Raw genomic sequence first — 21,353 nt, forward strand, 5'->3', positions numbered from 1 at the left:
TAATATTGAATATCTGTTCCTTTTTACTTTGATCAGTGTTATTTAGAGAGTTGACATTGATAAAGTAGTGCTGCCTTGGATTTCTTGCTTTGTAATTTTTCAGTGTATTGGGCACAGGTGGTCTTGGTTAGTCACTACCTTCAATTAAATGACTTTTGAGATTGACCCAAACATTAGCTTTGCACATTAGTTTTCCACTCAAGAATATTGTTTTATCACTTGAAAGGTCACAAAATCTGTTGAAAATGTGTTGTTTCTTCTCAAGGATTTCTTGAAGCCATATGAAAATTCCCTTTTAATGCTTTTCTTTCAAGGATCCTTCCTAGCAGTTTCTTATGCTATAAGGAGGAAGGACCCCCCCCCTTGTAGATTATCTAGGAAAAGGAGAATAGTTTTTAAATTTTTTTCTTGTTTTTTTGCTGGGGGGAATATTTGACAGTGTCCTACTTTAAAAGTAGAGAGAATATCAGTTTCCTCACAGGATGTGTTAAGTTTATTAGCGCAGTGTCCAGGCACATGTTAAGGTTACTCATTATATCATTATGTATTTTAAACAACTATATGATTTTTCTAAATGCATAGTATGTTTTGTTAATGATTTATTTCTGCTTCTGGGACGCCTGGCTGGCTCAGTTGGTAGAGCGTGCAATTCTTGATCTAGCAGTTGTGAGTTCGAGTCCCACATTGGGTGTAGAGATTACTTAAAAAAAAAGTCTTTAAGATAATAATAATAGTAATAATAATAATTTATTTTGCTTCTATATGGATTGCTAGGTTTTAATTGCGTATTAACGTATATTTTCAGTATATATATTGCATTCATCTCTCCTGAGCCTTTTGAATTATGGCTTTTTATCAAATTTTTGTAATAGCTAATGAACATTATTGCTGCTGTCCATCTCATTCTTGTTTTGGACCATGTAGACACAGCCTCTAGGTCAAAACTCAGAAAGGAGAAAGCCATGATCAAAAGGCTCAAATAGGCCTTGTCTTATAAAATAATGACCTAATGCTTATTTTTCTTACATTTGAAAGTTGTGCTTGACCACTTGTCTTCAGTCTAAAGGAATTCTATATCTGATAATAAAATTTTATGTTGCAGTGTTTCTATTCTTCTTGGGATAGAAGTGAATTCAAGTAGTAATACATGAATACTATATCTTAAAATATTTCGCTTTTATCAGAATCTTTGCAATAAACACAATAATCCCTTAAACCACCCTTTTTTGTCCAGTCATGAACACCAGGCAACAATTTTCAACTCTTTTAGTTTTCCTTTTGATATCTATTTCCAAATAATATGCTTCTGTTGCTCTTCCTCAACTTTCAGATATCACTGAATCATTTCTTGTCCTGGTGAGTGAGGATTTAACTCATTTAAATCCTCTTCCCATGCCTTCTCCCCCATTTCTAAAATTAAATTGTAAATTTTGACAGAAAAGATTCGGTGTATGTATATATAGTTAGGTAACTGTTGTTTACTGCTGAGTCAAGTAATGAATTATAATAACACTTTCTGTCAATGGTGACTATTTTTCTTGAAGTTAATAATTGGCTTTGTTCAATTTTCTTTTTATGACTCAGTAATTCTTTCTGTGTACTCCTACAGAATATGTTAGGACTATTTTCTACACAGACAAATTCATTAGATAATATCAGTTCCATTTTTTTAACTTGGGAATTTCTTAGTTTCTCCTGTGTTCAATCCCCAATAATCTAGCTTCTATATCTTCTATATTTTGATGTATTTCTTCATTTATAGCTTCTTGAGAAAAGGTGCATTGGATGTAATTTTTTTTTCAAAATCTTACATAGCTAAGCATATTTTTAATTTAAAACCATATATTGGAATGATAATGTGGTTGGCTATAGAGTTCTACATTGGAAGTCATTTACCTTACAATTTTGAAGGCATTTAATGTTTGAAATTCCATTGTTGCTGTTGAGAAGTTTCATGCTAATCCCATTTCTGTTTATCTGGAATTTTCTTTCCCCAGTATTATGAAATTTTACTTTGATGTGCCTTGTTCAAAGTCTTTTAATTTATTACATCACTCAGTTGGTGAGCTTTTTCAATCTGGCACTGCATGTCTTTCAGTTATGGAAATTTTTTGGTATTATTTCTTTATTACTTCCCTTTTGTCTCCTACCTCCTTCATTCTCTTTATTCTCGATTTCCACAGTGTCTCCCTGGATTGATCTACTAATTTCTTCCTATTTTCTTTGTCTCTTTGTTTTACTTTCTTTCTTGTGGAGTTTTTCAACACTGTCTTTCTAAACTTCTGTTGAATTTATGGAGTTGCCTGGCTGGCTCCGAGAGAAGCATGCGACTTTTGATCTCTGGGTTCTGAGTTTGAGCCCCATGTTGGGTGTGGAGATTACTTAAATAAATAAATAAAAATAAACTTTAAAAAATGTTTAATCTCCTATTGCATTTTTACTTCTTCCATCATATTTTTGATTTATTGTTGAATATTTTTCTCCCAGCATCTTGTTCTTGTCCTATGGATGTAATCTCTTTTCTGTTTGAGGGTAATATCTTTTCAAAATTTTGTTTTTTCTTTCATTCCCTTTATTATCTTTATTTTTCTGACTTCCTTTTTCTGTTTGTTTTGATTTTGTTTTTCAGGTTAGAGACCTGCTTTTAGTTAGTCAAGTTAGTTGTCCCTTAAATGTTGTGTGTCCATTTGGGTATAGTGGTGAGGCACTAAAATGTTGGCTGGAAGCATTGTGTATGTGGGCTGGGTTTGTTGACTGGCCTCGCAGAGTGCTTTGGTTTCTCAGTCTTGCCACTATTGATATTTTGGGACTGAAGATTCCTAGTTATGGTGGTTGTCTGTAGATTGTAGGATGTTTAGACATATCCCTGACCTCTACTAACTAGCTGCCAATTGCACTCTCCCTTCCCCAGTCATGAAAAAAAAAATCTTCCAGCATTGCCAAATGTCCTGTAGGGGACGACTGGGCTATTTCATGGCACTCTGTAATGCCAGTATTTGTAGGACTTTTCTCTGGTGCCAGTCTGCAGAGAGGAAACTTTCAATCTCCAGCCTTTGAGGTTTAGCCTGGCTACTGGATTTCTGGGAGCCTAGTGGAATGTAGGGGCTGGAAGTTTTCACTTAACTGTGTTCATCATGGCTCCTTATTTCTGCTTTACCTATGTATCTTGCCTGTCAGTCTAGAGCCTCCCTATTCACTTTGTTCAGATGATAAACCTCACTATTTTGTGACAGTGTATGGTGAGAGAGTGGCATGGGGAGGAAGGGTCCTCTGGTAAGGTCCAGCTGTTTCTTTTATAGGCTTTTACTACTATTCCTGTTTAGAGCTCTTTGTAACTATTCCTATCTTCCAAGATACCTGGTATTTCCAATTTTTGTATTTTGTATGTGTGTTCTACAGGGAGAATTTGGTGGTTTGTTGGAATCCATGTTTGCAGGCACTTAATCCTTAGCTGCCTTTGAACTGCTAAGTCGGCCTCTATTTCTCTCCTTGCTTGCCACTTTCCCCAAACTTACTGACTTGTCTAGTATGCTGTTGTGTTTTTTCTTTTTCTTCCTTGTGGGTTTATAGTCTTATTATTTTATTGACCTTGTACTAGGTTTTAGAGCAACAATAATGAACATGTCTGTTCAGTCCAGAAGTAATATTAAACAGTGTAATTCCAAAAACTTTTAGGTTTTTACATGTTTTCTTCCTTTTTGCAGGAGAAACCCAAATGAAGATCAGAGGAATAAAACCAGAAGAGATTCTTTTTTTTTTTTTTTAAGGTTTTCAGGCGAGCCACATTCTATATCTAGTTACTGAATATGTGTTTTTAAGATTTTACATTAACTTGCTTTTTCTTAGTATGACTCAGATAATTGCAGAAGTAGAGCTTAGGAGACAGAGTACGTATGAATCAGACTATCAGAGAAACTGAGTCAGTATTGGTTACTATTAATAGCAAAAGGATTTCTTAGCTTTTTAACATTTTGAGCTTTAATAATTATGTATAATAACTATGTTTGAGTTTAAGAAAGTGATAGTTCTGGTACCTATTTTTTGTTTTTAGAGGCAAAAATTCTGGTTCCTAAATTCAAATATCTAGAGTAGCGCTGTCGATTTTACTAGTCGTATGTGGCTATTTAAACTTAATTATTATAAAATAAAATTAAAAATTAAGTTCCTCAGTTATTCTAGCCATTTTTCAAGTCCTTGGTAGCTACATGTGTCAGAGATTTTCTAGAGCCTTCCCGGGTTAACACAGGCTATATTACATTGATAATTCCACATATATTGCTTCAAGAGAGCTAACCAAAAAGTTGAAGTAGTTCAGCCATCATAATTGTCATGTTCCACTTGTTCTACTTTAAAATTTCAGGTAGTGGCAAGAGCATTCCTTATATCTATTTAAATTGTGATAATTGTGTCTTTGTTTGACTTCTCTGGCTTTACTTTTTAATTGTTTCTTTTCCCTCCAGACAGTGCAGTGCTTGCTAGACAGTGGTGCTGATATTAACAGGCCAAATGTATCTGGAGCTACTCCCTTGTACTTTGCTTGCAGGTAGGATATTTTATATTTTCAGATGCTCTCATTAATGGATTTATTACATTTCCAAACACAAGCATTTCTGTATATTTTCTAAAGTTCTCTTATTTTCCCACAAATACTGTGCTTACTTAACTGGGCAGGGAAAAACATTTTCTATTGTATTGCCAGTGTTTTTATGTTATAGGTGGGAGCTTTTGATTTACTTGATTATTTAAATTTTAGACTAATTACTTTATAAATAATGAAAAAAGATGTCTCTATAATCGAGTAATTTCCATAGTTTTCTTTGTTAAGTACTAGGTCAGTTCCAGAAGGATGAGCCATTAAAGTGTGTCTTGGACCAGAGCCATGTCTTTGCTTTCTTTGGATTTGTAACTTCAAAAAAAAAAAATCTTTGAATTTGTCTAGTTAGATATTAAATTATGCATTATTTTTGTACTTCTGTCTTGGTTCATTTTCTTGAAGCAAACATTTTGTTCGTTGGTTCATTCATGTAATAAGCAAACATTTAGTTAGCATTCGGTGTGTACCATGTATTATGGCATTAGTGATACTGTAATAAATAAATCTAAGTCCATAAGGAGCTAACAACATAACAATTATACACATACTCTACCCCATACATACCCCACATAAATACATACATACTATGTTCTATAAATGCAGTTAGAAGCAGTTTACAGTAAACCAGTGTTTCTTATCTTTGGTTTGAATTATATGAAGTGCAATATTTATTTAGGCTCTTAAATGCAGATACGGAGTTCTCCAGAAAGCTCCTCTTTTCTTATCCATTTTTCTGTTATATATCATTTTCCTGGAGGTTTGTTTTAGACTAAAAGACCTACTTTTGTTCTTGCTTAGCTTCTCTTTAGGGTCTCTGATGTTACTTTTATTAGACTGCTTCAAATCATCATTGAACAACCTTGAGTTAGAATACAAGGACTTTTGGATCACTGGACTTCTATATGCTATCTGAATCCAGCCATTTTCTTAAATTATACTTATGTTTTGGTTGGTTGCCTAGAAAACCAGTTCTTTCCATGGCGTCCTGAATTTATGAATAATGTCATTGTTTGATTCCCTGAAATCATATCCTATCTTAAGGGGTTATCTCTAGATCAGTCCTTTCTTTGAAGCTTCAGATTTGAATGGCCACCTGCCTGATTTACATCATCACTTGCAAGTCTTATAGAATCTCAGATGTCAACATGTCCAAAACAGAGCTTCTGATTTTCCTTTTCAAGCTTTTCATCTACCTTTTCTCATCTCTGTCATTGGAACTGTTATCCTTTCAGTTGTTTAAACCAGAAACTAGATAATTATTTTTTTATTTTTCTCTGTCTCTCTCTGACCCTGAACTTGGAATTTATTAGTAAGTTCTGTAAATTCCACCTTCAGAATATATTCTGAATCTCTTAACTTCTCTCCAACTCACTGCAATGACCTTAGTTAACGTTGTTAGTGCTTGTCTAAAGTGCAGTCGTCTCTTAACTGGTCTCTCTGATTTCTCTGTTGTTTGTCTCTCATCTGTCCTTTCGTCAGCAGCCAGAGTGATCTTTTAAAAAAATGAATCCAGTTGGGGCGCTTGAGTGACTCAGCCAGTTGAGCGTCTTGATTTCAGTTCAGGTCATGGTCTCATGGTCGTGGGATCGAGCCCTGAGCCGGACTCTGGGCTCCGTGCTCAGCACAGAGTCTGCATGTGATTCTTTCTCTCTCTCTCCCTGCCTCTTGTCCCCCTCCCCCGCCTCAAAATAAATCTTTAAAAAAATCAGCTTTTGTCACTTTCTGTTTAAACTTTGTATTTAAAATTTCTCAGGCCTCTGTTGCATCAAGTAAAATACATACTCTGCCTTTGCCTGTGAGAAGACCTGCATGGTCTGACCCCGGCTTAGCTCACTATGCTTCTGTCATGTCAGCTCTCTCTGAGTTCACTAAATGCAAGGGACTCTTTCCAGCAGGCTTTTCTGCATACTGTTTGTTTTCCCTGAAATGCTTTTTATGTGGCTGACTCTTTCTTTATGTTACCGCTTAACTGTTACTTTTTAGGAAGGCAGTTCCTGACCAGTCTGAGTAGGCCTCTCCTCAAATTTTCTTTCACAGCATCACAGTCATTTCTTTTTTTTTTTTTTTTAAAGTGGTCTCCACGCCCAGCATGGGGCCTAGCATGGGGCTTGACCTCATGACCCTGAAATTAAGATAGAGTCAGACACTTAACCGACTGAGCCACCCAGGCGCCCCACAGTTATTTCTTTTATAGCACTTTGTATTTTGTAATTGTTTATTTACTTGTTTATAGTGTATCTCTCCTACTAGACTGAAAGCTCAATAAAAGCAGGAATTTTATTTACCATTTTATGTGCAATGTGTAGTTACAGTGCTTTGCATTTAGATGCCAAGTGAATGTTTTGAATGAATGAATTGCTGTAATGACATGTTTGAGAAGAATCTTCTATAAAATAACGGCATGTATAATAGTTAAATATAGGCACGTTAGTGTTGTGCAGAACATGGATATTCTTATGGTTAGTCTGAGCATAGAGTACTTTTAGAAGTACTTTCTGAGTAAAAGAGTTTTTTAGAAATACTTTCTGTTAGTTTTATATTCCCGTCATTAACTTTTATTTCTTCAATTTCTTAAAGATTTTTTTTTTTAAGTAATCTCCACACCCAGTCTGGGGCTCGAATTCACAACCCCAAGATCAAGAGTCGCATGCTTCACCGACTTAGCCAGCCAAGTGCCCCTCCCATCATTAACTTTTATTCTAGCAAATATTAGATTTCTTTGAACAGAGATAGTTAGGCAAGTCTGATTAAAATTGAAACAAGAAAAGAAATTTATCATTGTAGCAGGATCATAGATATGGAACATGGTTCATTTGTAGGCAGACTTTTTTTTTCTTTAAATTTTTATTTAAATTCTAGTTGGTTAACATACAGTGCAATATTGGTTTCAGGAGTAGAATTCAGTGATTCATCACTTACATACAACACCCAGTGCTCATCACAAGTGCCCTCCTTAATACCCATCACCCATCTAGCCCATCCCTCACCCACCTCCCTCCATCCACCCTGTTTGTTCTCTATCTTTAAGTCTCTTATGGTTTCTTTTCCTTTCTCTCCACCCCCCACCCGCCATATGTTCATCTGTATTGTTTCTTAAATTCCACATATGAGTGAAATCATATGGTATTTGTTGTAGGCATACTTTTATTTGTGATATCTAAATAGGTATACATTAAACATATAAATTATTCCCAGTGTATTCTCTCTCATAAATAAAAAGGGAAAGGAATGTGGGAAACAGAACAAGTTGACCCTATAGACAAATTAAATTTAAAAAAAAATTAATGGAAGTTTTTATTGGTTGAGAGGTGTTAAGATATATCATCATATGCTTTTAAAAAATTTTTAAATTACATTAGAAAAGTATTGAGATATATAGGAGAAGGAGCCTTGGAAGCAGGGTTTAAATCTCAGCCCCAAAGCTATGTAACTTCAGTCACGTTTCTTGACCTCTGAAGCTTTTGTTCCTTTTTTGCGAAATGGAAATGCTTCTCTCTGGCTTGTGGGACTATAGTGAGAATTAAGTGAGATGGCTTATAGAAAGCATCTGGCAGAGTATTTTGCACTTAGTAAGTGCCTACTGAACTGTAGCACACTTCTTCACTCCTCAGTGAGCACAAAGTATAGTTGTCCTCATTCAGTTTTGTTGCTGTACAAGATTTTCATTTTAAGCAATAGGATTCTTCTTTCACCGTACAGACCTTTTCTTTTTTTTCTTTGTGTTACTTATGTTCTAATTCTGAGCCATATTTAATTATGTAGTGCTTCCGTGAATGAGTCATTTTCAAACTCATTTTGACCTAAAATTATGACGGGAACTATTTCCCAGCCACTTTTTTCCTCTAGGTATTTTGCAGAAGACATAATTCATTAACTTTCTTTTATGTATATACTATAGGCACATAATGATTCCCCCCCACCCATTCCACCCCGATTTTTTTTTTTTTTTGAAGATTTTATTTATTGAACAGAGAGAGGCAGCCAGCGAGAGAGGGAACACAAGCAGGGGGAGTGGGAGAGGAAGAAGCAGGCTCCCAGTGGAGGAGCCTGATGTGGGGTTCGATCCCATAGCTGGGATCATGCCCTGAGCCAGAGGCAGACACTTAACAACTGCGCCACCCAGGCGCCCCCACCCCGATTTTTAGGTACTCTTGTTTTTAGGACTTTTTTTTAGGAGGGAGAGGGGAGAGGGAGAAGCAGACTCCCCGCTGAGCAGGAAGCCTGACATGGGACTCTATCCCAGACATGGGACTCTATCTCAGGACCTGGGATCATGATGTAAGCCAAAGGCAGACTCTTAACCGACTGAGCCACCCTGGTGCCCAGGAGAGAGAGAATCTTAAGCATGCTCCAAGCCCAGCACGGAGCCTGACATGGGGGTTGATCTCAATCCTGAGGTCATGACCTGAGCTGATATCAAGAATCAGACATTTAACTGACAGAGCGACCTAGGCGCCCCTATTTTTAGGACTTTTTTTTTTTTTTTTAAAGATTGGTTTATTTATTTTAGAACAAGAGAGTACGAGTGCATGGAGGGGAGGGGCAGAGGAAAAGGGACAGAGAGCTTTTTATTTATTTTTTAAGATTTTATTTATTTATTTGAGAGAGAGAAAGAGAGCATGAGCAGGGGGAGAGGGAGAAGCAGACTCCCCACTGAGCAGGGAACCTGATACAGGGCTTGATCCCACAACCCTGAGATCATGACCTGAGCCAAACCAATAGTTGGTCGCTTAGACAACTGCACCACCCAGGCATCCCTAGGACTTTTATGTAGTATTTACAAATGCCTCAAGTCCTTAAATTGCTAGATAGATTTTATGTTCAGTGGTATGCTTCCCATTCCCTTAACTGAGTTCTTTAAGTAAAGGTTTGAATGTATAATGATTTTCAAGTATTTTCTGTATCTGGGATAACTTTTTTTCTATTAGGAAAAGCAAGGTTTAGTTAGAGTTATATGGATACAGTAAATTAGCGAGATGTTTATGTAATTGTAGACGTTTGCTATAGAGAAATAGAAAAAGGTATGATTCTGGACATGGGTTTGTAGCTACTGCCAAGCAGCTCCTTTCAGTTAGTGGAATTCATAATCAAAGTCATATAGAACAGGCCAAAGACTCAAAATTGTAAACTTTAGAATAGGAAAGATCATTAGAAAATATGGTCTCTTTGTTTTAGAAGTTGTTCCAAAAAATATTGCAGTATTTGTACTGTATGCACTTTAGCCAAGTTTTCAGATCATATTGCTTGAAAGCCTAAAATTTGTAAACTGAAAGTGCGTGAAAAATCACCTCTGAGTGTGTTTCAAAGTACTATAGCTTTCTTATTAAATCGTTGCCAACTTAGTTTCCAGAAAATTCATTGGCATTTCCTTGAAGGGACTATTATCTCAATAAAAAAAAAAAAAAAAAAAGAATTGAATTGCAAAGAATACATGTTCATTGAGCAAATTTTTGCAGTTATTTGAACTGGAAAATCTTTCATGCAACACTCTGAGCAGTTTGTTATAGCTTAGTCTTAACGTCATGCAGTATTGTAGGTGAGGCACTTGAAACCCTAATCGGGTTATGCAGATTTTATATATTATTTAGCTCTTGTTTCTTGCTTTTAATTTATTTTTGAAATGAAATGTTACCTGATCGTAGATGAGATTTTAATGTAGTTTTAGAAATTACTCCAGTTTCCTAAAAATGTCAAAATAGTATTCTTTTTCCTTCATGCTGATTATCCCTTTTGCTATATATGATAAATAAAATTATTTGGAGACTTTTTAAAAACCACATATATTCAACAATGTCCCAGTTGTACATGGTGGTCTTGTCTATCCATTGTGTGTGATCCTCAATGTATATAGCATATATCCCCTTGCACCTTATACAGTACTCTCTTGAGTACTAAATTGTTTACTCTTTGAGGGCAAACTCTATGTTTGTTTGTCTTGGTGGAATAATATATAGGTGAAAGATTTTGGAATCAGACTGACCTAGATTCAAATTCTGCTCTGTTACGTAACTGTTGATCTTGAATAACTCCGTGGTTTTCTCAAGTCATGGTTTTAGCCTCTTGATACTTGTATTAAGCTAAGTAATCAGTATTAAAATAGAGTATTGAGGGAGTGATAGATCTGTAATATCCGCCATCACATTCGTAGTAGGGTTTTACTAACTTTAAAAATTTTTAAATTAAAAAATTTTAAATTGTTTATTGCCGTTTGGTTATAAATTATACTTTATGCAGTGTCATTTTGTGGAAAGGAATGAGTAGGGTTTTTTTCTTTTAGCTTTCTGAGAAATCTGTATGTCTTTCTCTTTGGGAAATGACATACTGTTTTGGGTGTAAGGGTATTGTAGAAAGAGTCTTGGTATGGAAGACAGGGATCTGAGTTCTAGTTTCACCTGTGCTTGAGTTAGTAGCTTTTATCATCTACATAGAAATTTTTGATCAGATACTCTTCCAAACCATATGACTTCCTTGGGTGTTTTGTATAATTAGCTTTAAACTGTAGTGTCTGTGCATCGTAAATTTATTTTTTTATCGCCTAGAGTATCTAGGATCAGATTAGCTCACTGAATAATGAGACCTAGAGTCTAGTGGTTGCTGTCCCCAAATTAGCTTCCTCCTAGATGAAAGAATGGTGGTTACTAATTTTACTCTTACTAGAAAGAGAACAAATAGAGAATGGGCATGTAGGTAAGAGCATTGTTCATTCTAGATCAGATTAATTAGCTGTCAACAGAAGCCAAACTGAGCAGGTTGATAAAATGGAGGTTGAAAGCTAGATAGGATTTTTGGGTAATTAGTCCTTACCCTTCCCCCCTTTTCTTATTTTGATATTTGTATTTTCTCCTTCCTTCCTTTTTATTTTTTTGCCAAGTATTAAAGTGACATAAAATATATTCTTGTTTTGAATATTGGAGGGTTTTTTTTTTGACGTAAGAAGTCTAGAGACTTGAATGGGTGTGGTAGAAAGAGGGTCAGGCTAAAGTTGAGAAGGGGATGATTGAAAGAAAAAAATGGAGCATTAAGCCTGAGTAGTAGCTGCTTATCCCAAAATATTATGATTTATTGAAGGTAATGTGTTCTAAGTTCAATTCTAAGATTTAATAGGTCAGTTTCTTACCTACATAGTGAAGGTGTGCTTTAACATTGGAAAATGTTTTCCTGGATGTTGAGGATGTAATTCAGATCTTTCTTTCAATTTTTAAAAATTGTTAGTCTTCTGTTGGTTCATATTGACTGCCCATAATTCATTGAGAAAGACTTTAAATTAAAAAGATTATTTTTTAACATGGTTTTACTTCTGTACAGTCATGGTCAGAGAGACACAGCACAGATTCTTCTGTTACGAGGAGCTAAGTATCTGTCAGATAAAAATGGAGTAACGCCTCTGGATTTATGTGTACAGGTATGTTGTTAATGTATATTCTTAGCCCTTTACTTTATAATAGAAACCGAGACTGGTAAAATCACTTTTTTTCCTCTGGGTAGTTAGTGTCAGAATTGAATTAAATTGTATGACACTTAGTTGGTGTCCACAGACAGTTGGAGAATTGCTTGGTGTGGAAACCCCACACATTTAGTGTCAGACTGGTGTGTAGAGGAAATAAGTTTTCCATTGGGAACGTTTTTTTAAACCTAGGTAATTTTAAATCTTTCTTTTCTTTTTCTTTTTTTTAGGGTGGCTATGGAGAGACTTGTGAAGTATTAATTCAGTATCACCCTAGGCTTTTCCAGACAATTATTCAAATGACACAGAATGAAGATCTCCGAGAAAACATGGTAATGTAATTGTGCTAGTGGCTTGTAAATGAACAAGCTTTGTTCATGCTTAGCATATATGGCATTTTAAAATGTGCTTAGTAATTTTATTATTACAAATGTTTTAATGATTCAAATTTGCTTATCTGCATATTAGGAAAATATGAGTTATATACTAATAAACTTTGTGTTAGTGTTTAGCCCTATGAGTCTTCCGCCCTCTGGGTCTTTGTTTTGTTTTTAAAGATTTTATGTATGTATGCATGTATGTATGTATGTGAGAGCACACACATGGGCGGGGGAAGGGGCAGGGGGAGAGGGTGAGAGGAAGAATCTCAAGCAGACTCCTCACTGAGCCCAGAGCCAACCTGGGGCTCAGTCCCACAACCCTGAGATCATGACCTGAGCCGAAACCAAGGGTCAGATGCTTAACCAACTGAACCACCCAGGTACCCCTGAGTCTTTTGTTTTTGCTTAAAATAATTGGAATTTTCCCCATAGGTAGAGGGAAATAATCTAAGGGGGAATATCGTAGTATCAATGGTAGTCACTAGTTTGTTGAGCTCCATATTTACAATAGCTTTACTCGGAAAAATTGCAGAGTTTAAACTTCTCTTATATTTTAGAAATTTGGAATTAAATTTCTGTAAATGAACTTCGTGATTTCTCTTCTATCTATTTATATTTTTATTGGTTATTTACTGGGTGATTTTGAAAAGATTTTATGATATCTCTATATTAGCTTTTGAATTTATGCAAGGCAAAATAACTGTAAAGGACTTGATTTCAGCTAATTGGCTTTGGGATACTTTTTAAACTAATAGGTACTTAATTTCTTGATAAAGTTTAATGGATTATTGTATAATCACATTTTTTTATTTGTAAAAAATTTAGTTACGGCAAGTTCTGGAGCATTTGTCTCAGCAAAGTGAAAGCCAGTACCTAAAGATTCTAACAAGCCTTGCTGAAGTTGCCACAACAAATGGGCATAAACTGCTTAGGTAAGTGTTTCAATATGTAAGCAAATCAGTAGGTAGCAGTATCTGTCAACTTTGTCTCCTTTCAGGCTTTTCTGGGAATAGCTTATTTTGTTGGATGTTTTTGTCAGTGCTAAGATGTTCTGAAACTTTACTGACTTATTATTGTTTCATTTTAAAGGACTAGAGCAATCAGCTATTACTGGGGGACTTTAGTCTCTCTAGAGAGACTAAAAACAGAGACTTACTTAAGTAGCTTTGGACAAAAGTGTCTAAAATTTTATAAGATGATAGCTTAGATTACTCATCCAAGTAAAATGTACATGAAGAAGAATCAAGAAAGTTTAGGAGTCTTTTTTTTTTTTTTTTTGTCCTTCCCCCAAGAAAATAGTTTAGGAATGTTCATCACTAATTTACAGAACTCTGTGTATGGGCTATTGTTCAGCCTCTCAGTATATCCTCATGATCCCTTATAAAGTTTTTGCCCTAAACTGTCCCCTTCCATTCAGTTCTTTCTTTCCAAAAGATGCTGTGGTTTTAATGGCTCATTGCTATGTCCATGGAGGTCATGCCTTTATATTACTTGTGTTTATATGTATTGCATTTTCCTGCAACTATACTTCACTGTATGTATATGGTTAGCTGCCCCAATTAGGAATAAACAGCCCCAGTTAGGAATAAACAGCAATTTAGGGGCACCTGGGTGGCTCAGTTGGTTAAGCATCCGACTTTTGATTTTGATTCAGGTTGTGATCTCAGGGTTGTGAGATTGAGCCCTGTGTTTGGCTTCATGCTCTGTGTGGAGTCTGCTTGAGATATCCTCTCACCCTCTCTCTCTGCTTTTCACCCTGCTTGCGGGCACACAAATGCACGCTCTCTCTCAAATAAAAAAATCTTAAAAAAGAAATAAACAGTCATTTAGAAATGGTTGATGTGTTTTTTCTTAGCTTATAAATTTGGCCCACTTCTAATTTGGGCGCTTTCCGCTCTGCAGTTTTCTTTTAACTTCTCTTAATACGTTGACAGTCTTAGAATAGGTCACAGTCTTCTTTCATCTCTGTGGTTGCAACTGGAGTTTCTTCCTTCCAACTCCATGCTGTTTCTATAAATCAGCTACATTGTTGGATCCATTATTTTAACCCTTTGTTTCTGTCTTCCTTTGGGCTTTTCATATACTTCAGACCAGAATCACACTCTATACCGTTTACCTAGAAGGATCTTTGCTAGGCCCCTTGCCCTTCATGATACCAGGGTCACCCCCTTGTGTTCTTTTATCCATTAAGTCTTTCTTCAGCATTTCTACTCACTGTACCATTTGCTAATTTTTTTTGAGACTACTTTAGATTCCATTTATTGAATTCATTGAATTTCAGCTTTACATGATACTCTTGTTTTATTTAGTCATTCCTATTAATCCATTTATTTGATGAGGACTTTCTGCAATTCAGACATACTAAATAAAGGCATGGCTTGGGAGTGAGCCAGACTTAGGTTTAAATCCAGATATCACTATTTGCTGTGTTATCTCAGCAAGTAACTATTTTGAGTTTCCCTTTATCATCTATCCATATATCTCATACATGTGTCTGAGTGCCTACTATCCACCAGGCCATCTGGTAGGTGATTATGAATAAAACAGATAAGATCTCTCCCTATATTTAATATACAACCTAGTCAGGATTTTATTTCCTTGTTGGAAAATGGTATTAAGTATCTTATTAATGAATTGTTGTAAAAATACAATGATAACGTGCTATAAAGTGCCAAGCATATTGTCTGGCACATGGTAGAGATGATGATGATGATTATATAAATGGAAAATGCCAGAGATAATGATTATGGTTATTATAAATACTCTACATTCCTTCCTTCCTTCCTTCCTTCCTTCCTTCCTTCCTTCCTTCCTTCCTTTCTTTTTTTAAGATTTTATTTATTTGAGAGAGACAGAGAGAGCACAAGTGGGGGAAAGGGACAGAGAGAGAAGCAGACTCCCCACTGAGCAGGGAGCCTGACGCGGGGCTCAATCCCAGGACCTGAAGACAGACGCTTAACCAACTGAGCCACCCAGGCACTGCAGTACTTTGCATTTCTTATGTTAGAAAACTTACCTGGTTTTTTTCTGTTTCAATCTTTGTCCTATTTTTTGGTTTTCCACAGTAATGAGAAAGCCTATATTTTTATGTATTTATGTTTTTAAGTTTACCTTTAATATTTATTAACCAAGCACTAAGCTAAGGAACATTCAAATACATTATTTCATTTAAATCTCACAGTAATTTGTTATTAGGTAGTTATTTCCTTTGACATATAAGAAAACTGAAGTTTAACCATTTACCAAGCTAACACATAGAAGAACCAGGATTCCTATTCTTACTAATAGAGAGCATATTCTGGGTTGCAGTCTAGCTCTTAAAAGTAACAGGGAGATTAGTGGAATAGAAGTAGAGTGGGAAAAAAGGAGCCATGACCATAACAAGTCTTAAAACTATTTTGCTAACCTGTACTGCCTCACCACTTACAATGCTACTTTCTTTCTTTCTTTTTTTTTTTTTAAAGATTTTATTTATTTATTCGACAGAGATAGAGACAGCCAGCGAGAGAGGGAACACAAGCAGGGGGAGTGGGAGAGGAAGAAGCAGGCTCATAGCAGAAGAGCCTGATGTGGGGCTCGATCCCAGATCGCCGGGATCACGCCCTGAGCCGAAGGCAGACGCTTAACCGCTGTGCCACCCAGGCGCCCCTACAATGCTACTTTCATATGCCCTATGAAATCTGTTAATTATGGCCATTTTGGGGCTCTAGTATCTTTTTCTTGAGATTGGTAGTGAGTATTGGTTATTAGTTTTTTATTAGAATTATTGTATTGTTTACTGTTTTAGGAAATCCTGCGTTTCTCCTTTACTCTCATACTTCTGTGCTCACCAGAGGTATGGGTTTTTTATTGCCCACACCAAGAAATTCTTTAGACATCAGCTGGCGTACAGTTTAACTAAGCTTGGACAGTTGTCCATCTAGAGATACATCAGATCTCATAGGTTAAGGGCTCATTCCTACAAGACCGCTCCCACTTTCAGATACCAATTGCAAGTAGTAGATCCCAAGGTTACCCACAACTTCTGTCTGACTTCGCTTCAAATCAGAGGTTCTCATGACCTCCTTCCCCTTGGATTTGGAAGCTCCTTGAACCACATATTTTTGGGCTTTTTGTGCAGGCTTTATCTCGTAGGCATGTTCATCATTGACTGCATTTCCAGGCCCTTTCCTCTTTTTGGAGAATGTGGGGTGGCACTGGAAATTCAAGCTTCTAATCATGGCTTCATCTTTCTCATGACCAGCCTCCATCCAGGAGCCCACTAAGAGTCAGCTCAGTAGAACCAAAGACACTGCTATCACCCAGGAAATTACAAGGGATTTAGGAATTCTGTGTCAGGAAATGGGGTCAAAGACCAAATATTAGAACAAAAGATGCTCCTAGTGCTCTTATCACTTAGGAAATTATGAGGGTTTTAGGAGCTCTGTGCCAGCAACCAGGAGCAGAGACCAATATATATATTTTCTATTATTTCACAACTGCCAAGGTAGAGTCTTAAGGGGATCTCAAATACAAATTATTCCCCCCCCCAGTTTATGTTTCATGGTACTTTTGCAAATTGTCTCCCTTTTGTTTATTCCTTTGTGAATCATTTTGTGTTTCATAACCCACAATGTCATGTGATTTTGGCCAAAAACTTTAATAGAAATTTTAATTAAGGAAACTGATTCAAATATATATTTAGTGACAATTGAGATGTTATTTAGCTTACTGTTGAAAAAATGGATATCCTTTTGTCTGACTGATTCTAGGAATATTTACTAAAGATAATAAATATTTACTGAAGGCCCTTTTGCACATAATGGTGTGTTTCACTAAATAAGTGAGTTATCTTGCTTTCTGTATACTTATGATTAAGGATAAAGATAGTTATCAATGTGCAAATGAACAGAGAAATTATAGCTGTTTGCTTAGTGAGACACTGAATGAAAGTATACTCTTAGATAAACCAAAGGTAAGTATATTGATAGGACTTTGCATTAGGAAACTGATGTTAAAACTTATATATTGAAACATCTCATGGCTTGGGAAGAAGTTATCATTTTATGATCAAGGATATGATTAAGTTTGGATTTTATGATCTTTTTGCTTAATACTAAAGAGATATTTCACTGATTGTAAAGTGAAAAATAACATTTTTTAGATCCAGTGAATCAGCTTGGGAGAAGTTTAAACTGGGTACAGTAATAGAAAATTATTAGATGTATTAAGAATAGTGATATTCAGATTCCACTGTGTAAGAAAATACTTCTTAAGATAACTCATAATGTGTTTCCTAGATCAGTCTTTATATATGTGGTAATTTTGCAGAGGAAAGTCAGATTCACTTCTTTCTCATGGAATTTGAGAGTCATCATAGTTAACTTTTCCAAGAGTCACAATACAATTAAAGAAGGAAATAGTTTCAGCCAAACTACATTTCTATTTTGTCAGTCTCAACAATCTTAGGATAAAATTAGAAGCACTTCATAAAGACAAATATGTAAAAATCAACACAAGCTGATAGTAACTTTAAGATTATTCAATTTGTAAATGTTCTACTGTACATGAACAATTGGTTACTCTTCTGGGTAGAGGAGGGGAAATGAGGTTATGGATGAGAGAAAAGAAAGTTCAGCTTCTACAATTGAGTTGTGTGTTGACTTAAGAACATAATCAACATTTCTATCATTGTTTCTCTGAAATGTTCTGAGAGTTCTAAAGACTCAGTGTAATTTACATATACATTTTTGGAAGTGAAAGTTTGAGATTGCCTTAAGTTGGTGCCTCAAGAAACCGTTTTACAGTGGTGCTTTTCTTTATATTTTTATGCTTTGGTTATCGGTTATATTCTGGTTGCTTAAACATTAGTAATTTATTCATATGCAATTCAAATAATGTATAGCAACTTCCTATTAAACAAAACATTCTAACCCTATCATGATAGGAATTTTGCTAGTTATATTAGGAAACCCATGGTCAGTATGATGAAAAGACCTTAAATTAGGTATTTTAAGATGCAATTTGTTTTATTCCACCTAACCTGTTCATATTTTAATTTTTATTTTCAGCCTATCTAGTAATTATGATGCTCAAATGAAGAGCCTTTTAAGGATTGTGAGGATATTTTGTCATGTCTTTCGAATTGGTCCATCCTCTCCCAGTAATGGAATCGATTTGGGCTACAACGGGAATAAAACTCCAAGAAGCCAGGTGTTCAAGGTCAGAAAAATACATGATGTTGTTAGGAAGACAGTTGAAAAAGAGATGAATATGACAAAGCATGCATTCATTAGTCAGAAACCTCACAAACTAAGTTTGGTTCATACTCATACCACTTTTTAAGTTAGGCACACCTTTCTCCCTTCATTTCTGTCTAATCAGCAGCAATCTTAAGTGGTAAGTTTTCTGTATTTTTCTTACAACTAACATTTTAATTCCATTAGTGGTGTATTCTAAGGGTAAAGGTATTTATTATTTAATCTACATTTTTACTGGATTATAGGTTTTAAATGTGACAATATGCAGCCATCATGCTTTTTTTTTAATTATTATTCAGAAGGAAAGAGAATATCTCATTTTTTTTCCTTGTGTCCACTTTTTAAGTTTTTATTTTAATTCCAGTTAGCTAACATACAGCGTTAATGTTAGTTTCAGGTGTACAATATAGTGATTCAACAATTCCATGCATCACCTGGTGCTCATCATGACAAATGCACTCCTTAATCCCCATCATCTATTTAACCCATCCCCTCACCCACCTCCCCTCTGAAAATATCTAGTTTCTATTTAGAGGTTATTATCATGTGTGTGTTATGTGTGTGTCTGTGTATGTATTTTTGAAGGAAAATTACTTTCATTTCCTAGGTTTACTACCAGTTAATTCTTGAGATCACTTCAACGAAAAATCATTGAGATATTTCCTTTCTCCCTCCTCCTTCTCTCTCTCTCTTTCTTTCCTTCTTTCTTTCTTTCTTTCTTTCAACATTTTATTTATTTGAGAGAGAGAGAGCATGTGTAGGGGGTGGTGGCAGGAGGGCAGAGGGAGAGGGAGAAGCAGGCTCCCCGCTGAGCAGGAAGCCCGAAGGGGCTCCATGCCAGGACCCCGAGATCATGACCTGAGCTGAAGGTAGATGCTTAACCAACTGAGCCACCCAGGCACCCCATATTTTCTTGAATTATTTTTTATCGCTTCAGCTGCTTCCTATAAGGCCCAACACAATGTTGCTACCCAAATTAAATTACAATTTTATAAATTAAGCAAAGTGAAATGGCTATAATTGCTATTGTTAAGGCTTTTTTGTGGCATTATATTTTTAAATAACTCAGATGGACAAGTGTGTAACTTTATAACTGTTTTCATGTTATTTTTTTAAAAGTAATTTATCTTAAGAGATTTTCATAGTGGGGCGCCTGGGTGGCACAGTGGTTAAGCGTCTGCCTTCGGCTCAGGGCGTGATCCCGGTGATCCAGGATCGAGCCCCATATCAGGCTCTTCCGCTATGAGCCTGCTTCTTCCTCTCCCACTCCCCCTGCTTGTGTTCCCTCTCTCGCTGGCTGTCTCTATCTCTGTCGAATAAATAAAGAAAATCTTTAAAAAAGAAAAAAAGAGATTTTCATAGTATACAGTTTGCTTTTGGGTTCACAAAGGTTTATATTTCTTTAGTCTTTTGAGTATAAATATAGGTTATCTCTCCAGAAGTGATAAAAATATTTTTATGTGCCAGTTCCTCAAAAACTAGTTAGGATTAGCAGCTTTACTGCCTGTAAAATTTGAAGTAAAACTAATGACCTATGCTAAGTGATTCTTTTCTTCCATAGAAATTTTTTTTGGCAGACATTTACAAATAAGTGCTTTTGTAAGCATTTTGACACTAGTAGATTCCTTAATAACCTGAAATAGGTATGATAGGCTTTTAGAAAGGTATGTGTCTTTCATCTGTTTGTCTGCTTCAGCGTTTTTTAAAGAATTAGTGTAGGAAAGAGTTTTCAGCCGTGTGTGTGTGTGTGTGTGTGTGTGTGTGTGTGTGTGTGAGAGAGAGAGAGAGAGAAAGAGAGAGAGAGAGAGAGAATGTGTTTATTTTTCTTCCCTTTTTTTCCCCTATTGTGCCACCTCCTGGAAAAAGTCAGTAGTACATCTTGTAATTCAAATTTTGGCTTTTCACATACCACTTCTTCAACACTAGTTTGGAGTGATAACTTAATGTCTTTGCAAGATTTGAATCTGATTATTGATCCACTCTTTGTCAGGGATGTTTTAATTAAGTTTTGCTGCTTAAACATTCAAATTACATGCAGTCGTTCTTAATGTATTCTGGTGTGGCCCATGCTGTTAGTTACTGAATCTAGGCTTGATTTGATTTTCTGCTTATCCTTTCTACTTATCTATAATGATGAATAGTAAATCAAATCAGGTGTAGATACAGTCACTGTTACCCAAATTGTGTGTAGATTATATTTACTGTTGTCTGATTTTTTGTTGTTATTAAAATTTAAGTCCACCATGTGTTTGCTAATATCAGAAAATAAGTAATGTGCTAATTAGTAGCCTCTGTATAGGAATTTAATGCATGATTTAAAATGTTAGTTTTCTATGTAGCTCATCAGTAGAGGTATAAGAGAATAGAAAAGGGTGTCACTGGTTTTCTTTGAGCTTTTATGAAATCTAAACTCCGTTTCGATTGTCATATATCAATGATGTATATAATATAAAAAGTTGTTTTTTTTCTATTTTATTTCATTTGTTAGTTTCTTTTTTTTCTTTTTTTAAGGTATTGTTTTCTGCATCGTTGACAGCTGCTTTTGCCTCCGACCACTTATTTTCTCTTAAATTTTGACCTTTCACTTCGGTAAAATATTTTTATTACAAAACTCACCTGATTTTTTAAAAACATTAGGTGTTACTATTAAAAATTCATAGTCTCTTTCATATAATTTTATGAATTAAGTGTAGACT

The 21,353-nt window shown here is 35.5% G+C and overlaps 1 protein-coding gene across 5 annotated transcripts in view; it reads left to right on the top strand.

Moving 5' to 3' along the window:
- HACE1 (HECT domain and ankyrin repeat containing E3 ubiquitin protein ligase 1) overlaps positions 1-21,353 on the top strand; it is a 100,423-nt gene that overhangs the window by 28,372 nt on the left and 50,698 nt on the right. For 3 of the 5 annotated variants that reach the window (XM_044388850.3, XM_026511728.4, XM_026511729.4), the window contains 5 exons: positions 4,461-4,543; positions 11,900-11,996; positions 12,269-12,370; positions 13,244-13,350; positions 18,469-18,619. In XM_044388850.3, coding sequence (XP_044244785.1) covers positions 4,461-4,543; positions 11,900-11,996; positions 12,269-12,370; positions 13,244-13,350; positions 18,469-18,619 — 540 coding nt within the window. Of the gene's footprint in view, positions 1-3,786; positions 4,361-4,460; positions 4,544-11,899; positions 11,997-12,268; positions 12,371-13,243; positions 13,351-18,468; positions 18,620-21,353 lie in introns of those variants that run through there. The other 2 variants (XM_048226022.2, XM_044388851.3) reach the window with 2 other exon arrangements.

The sequence above is a fragment of the Ursus arctos genome, unplaced genomic scaffold (genome assembly GCF_023065955.2).
Source record: "Ursus arctos isolate Adak ecotype North America unplaced genomic scaffold, UrsArc2.0 scaffold_13, whole genome shotgun sequence".
In the NCBI taxonomy this organism is placed as follows: Eukaryota; Metazoa; Chordata; class Mammalia; order Carnivora; family Ursidae; genus Ursus; species Ursus arctos.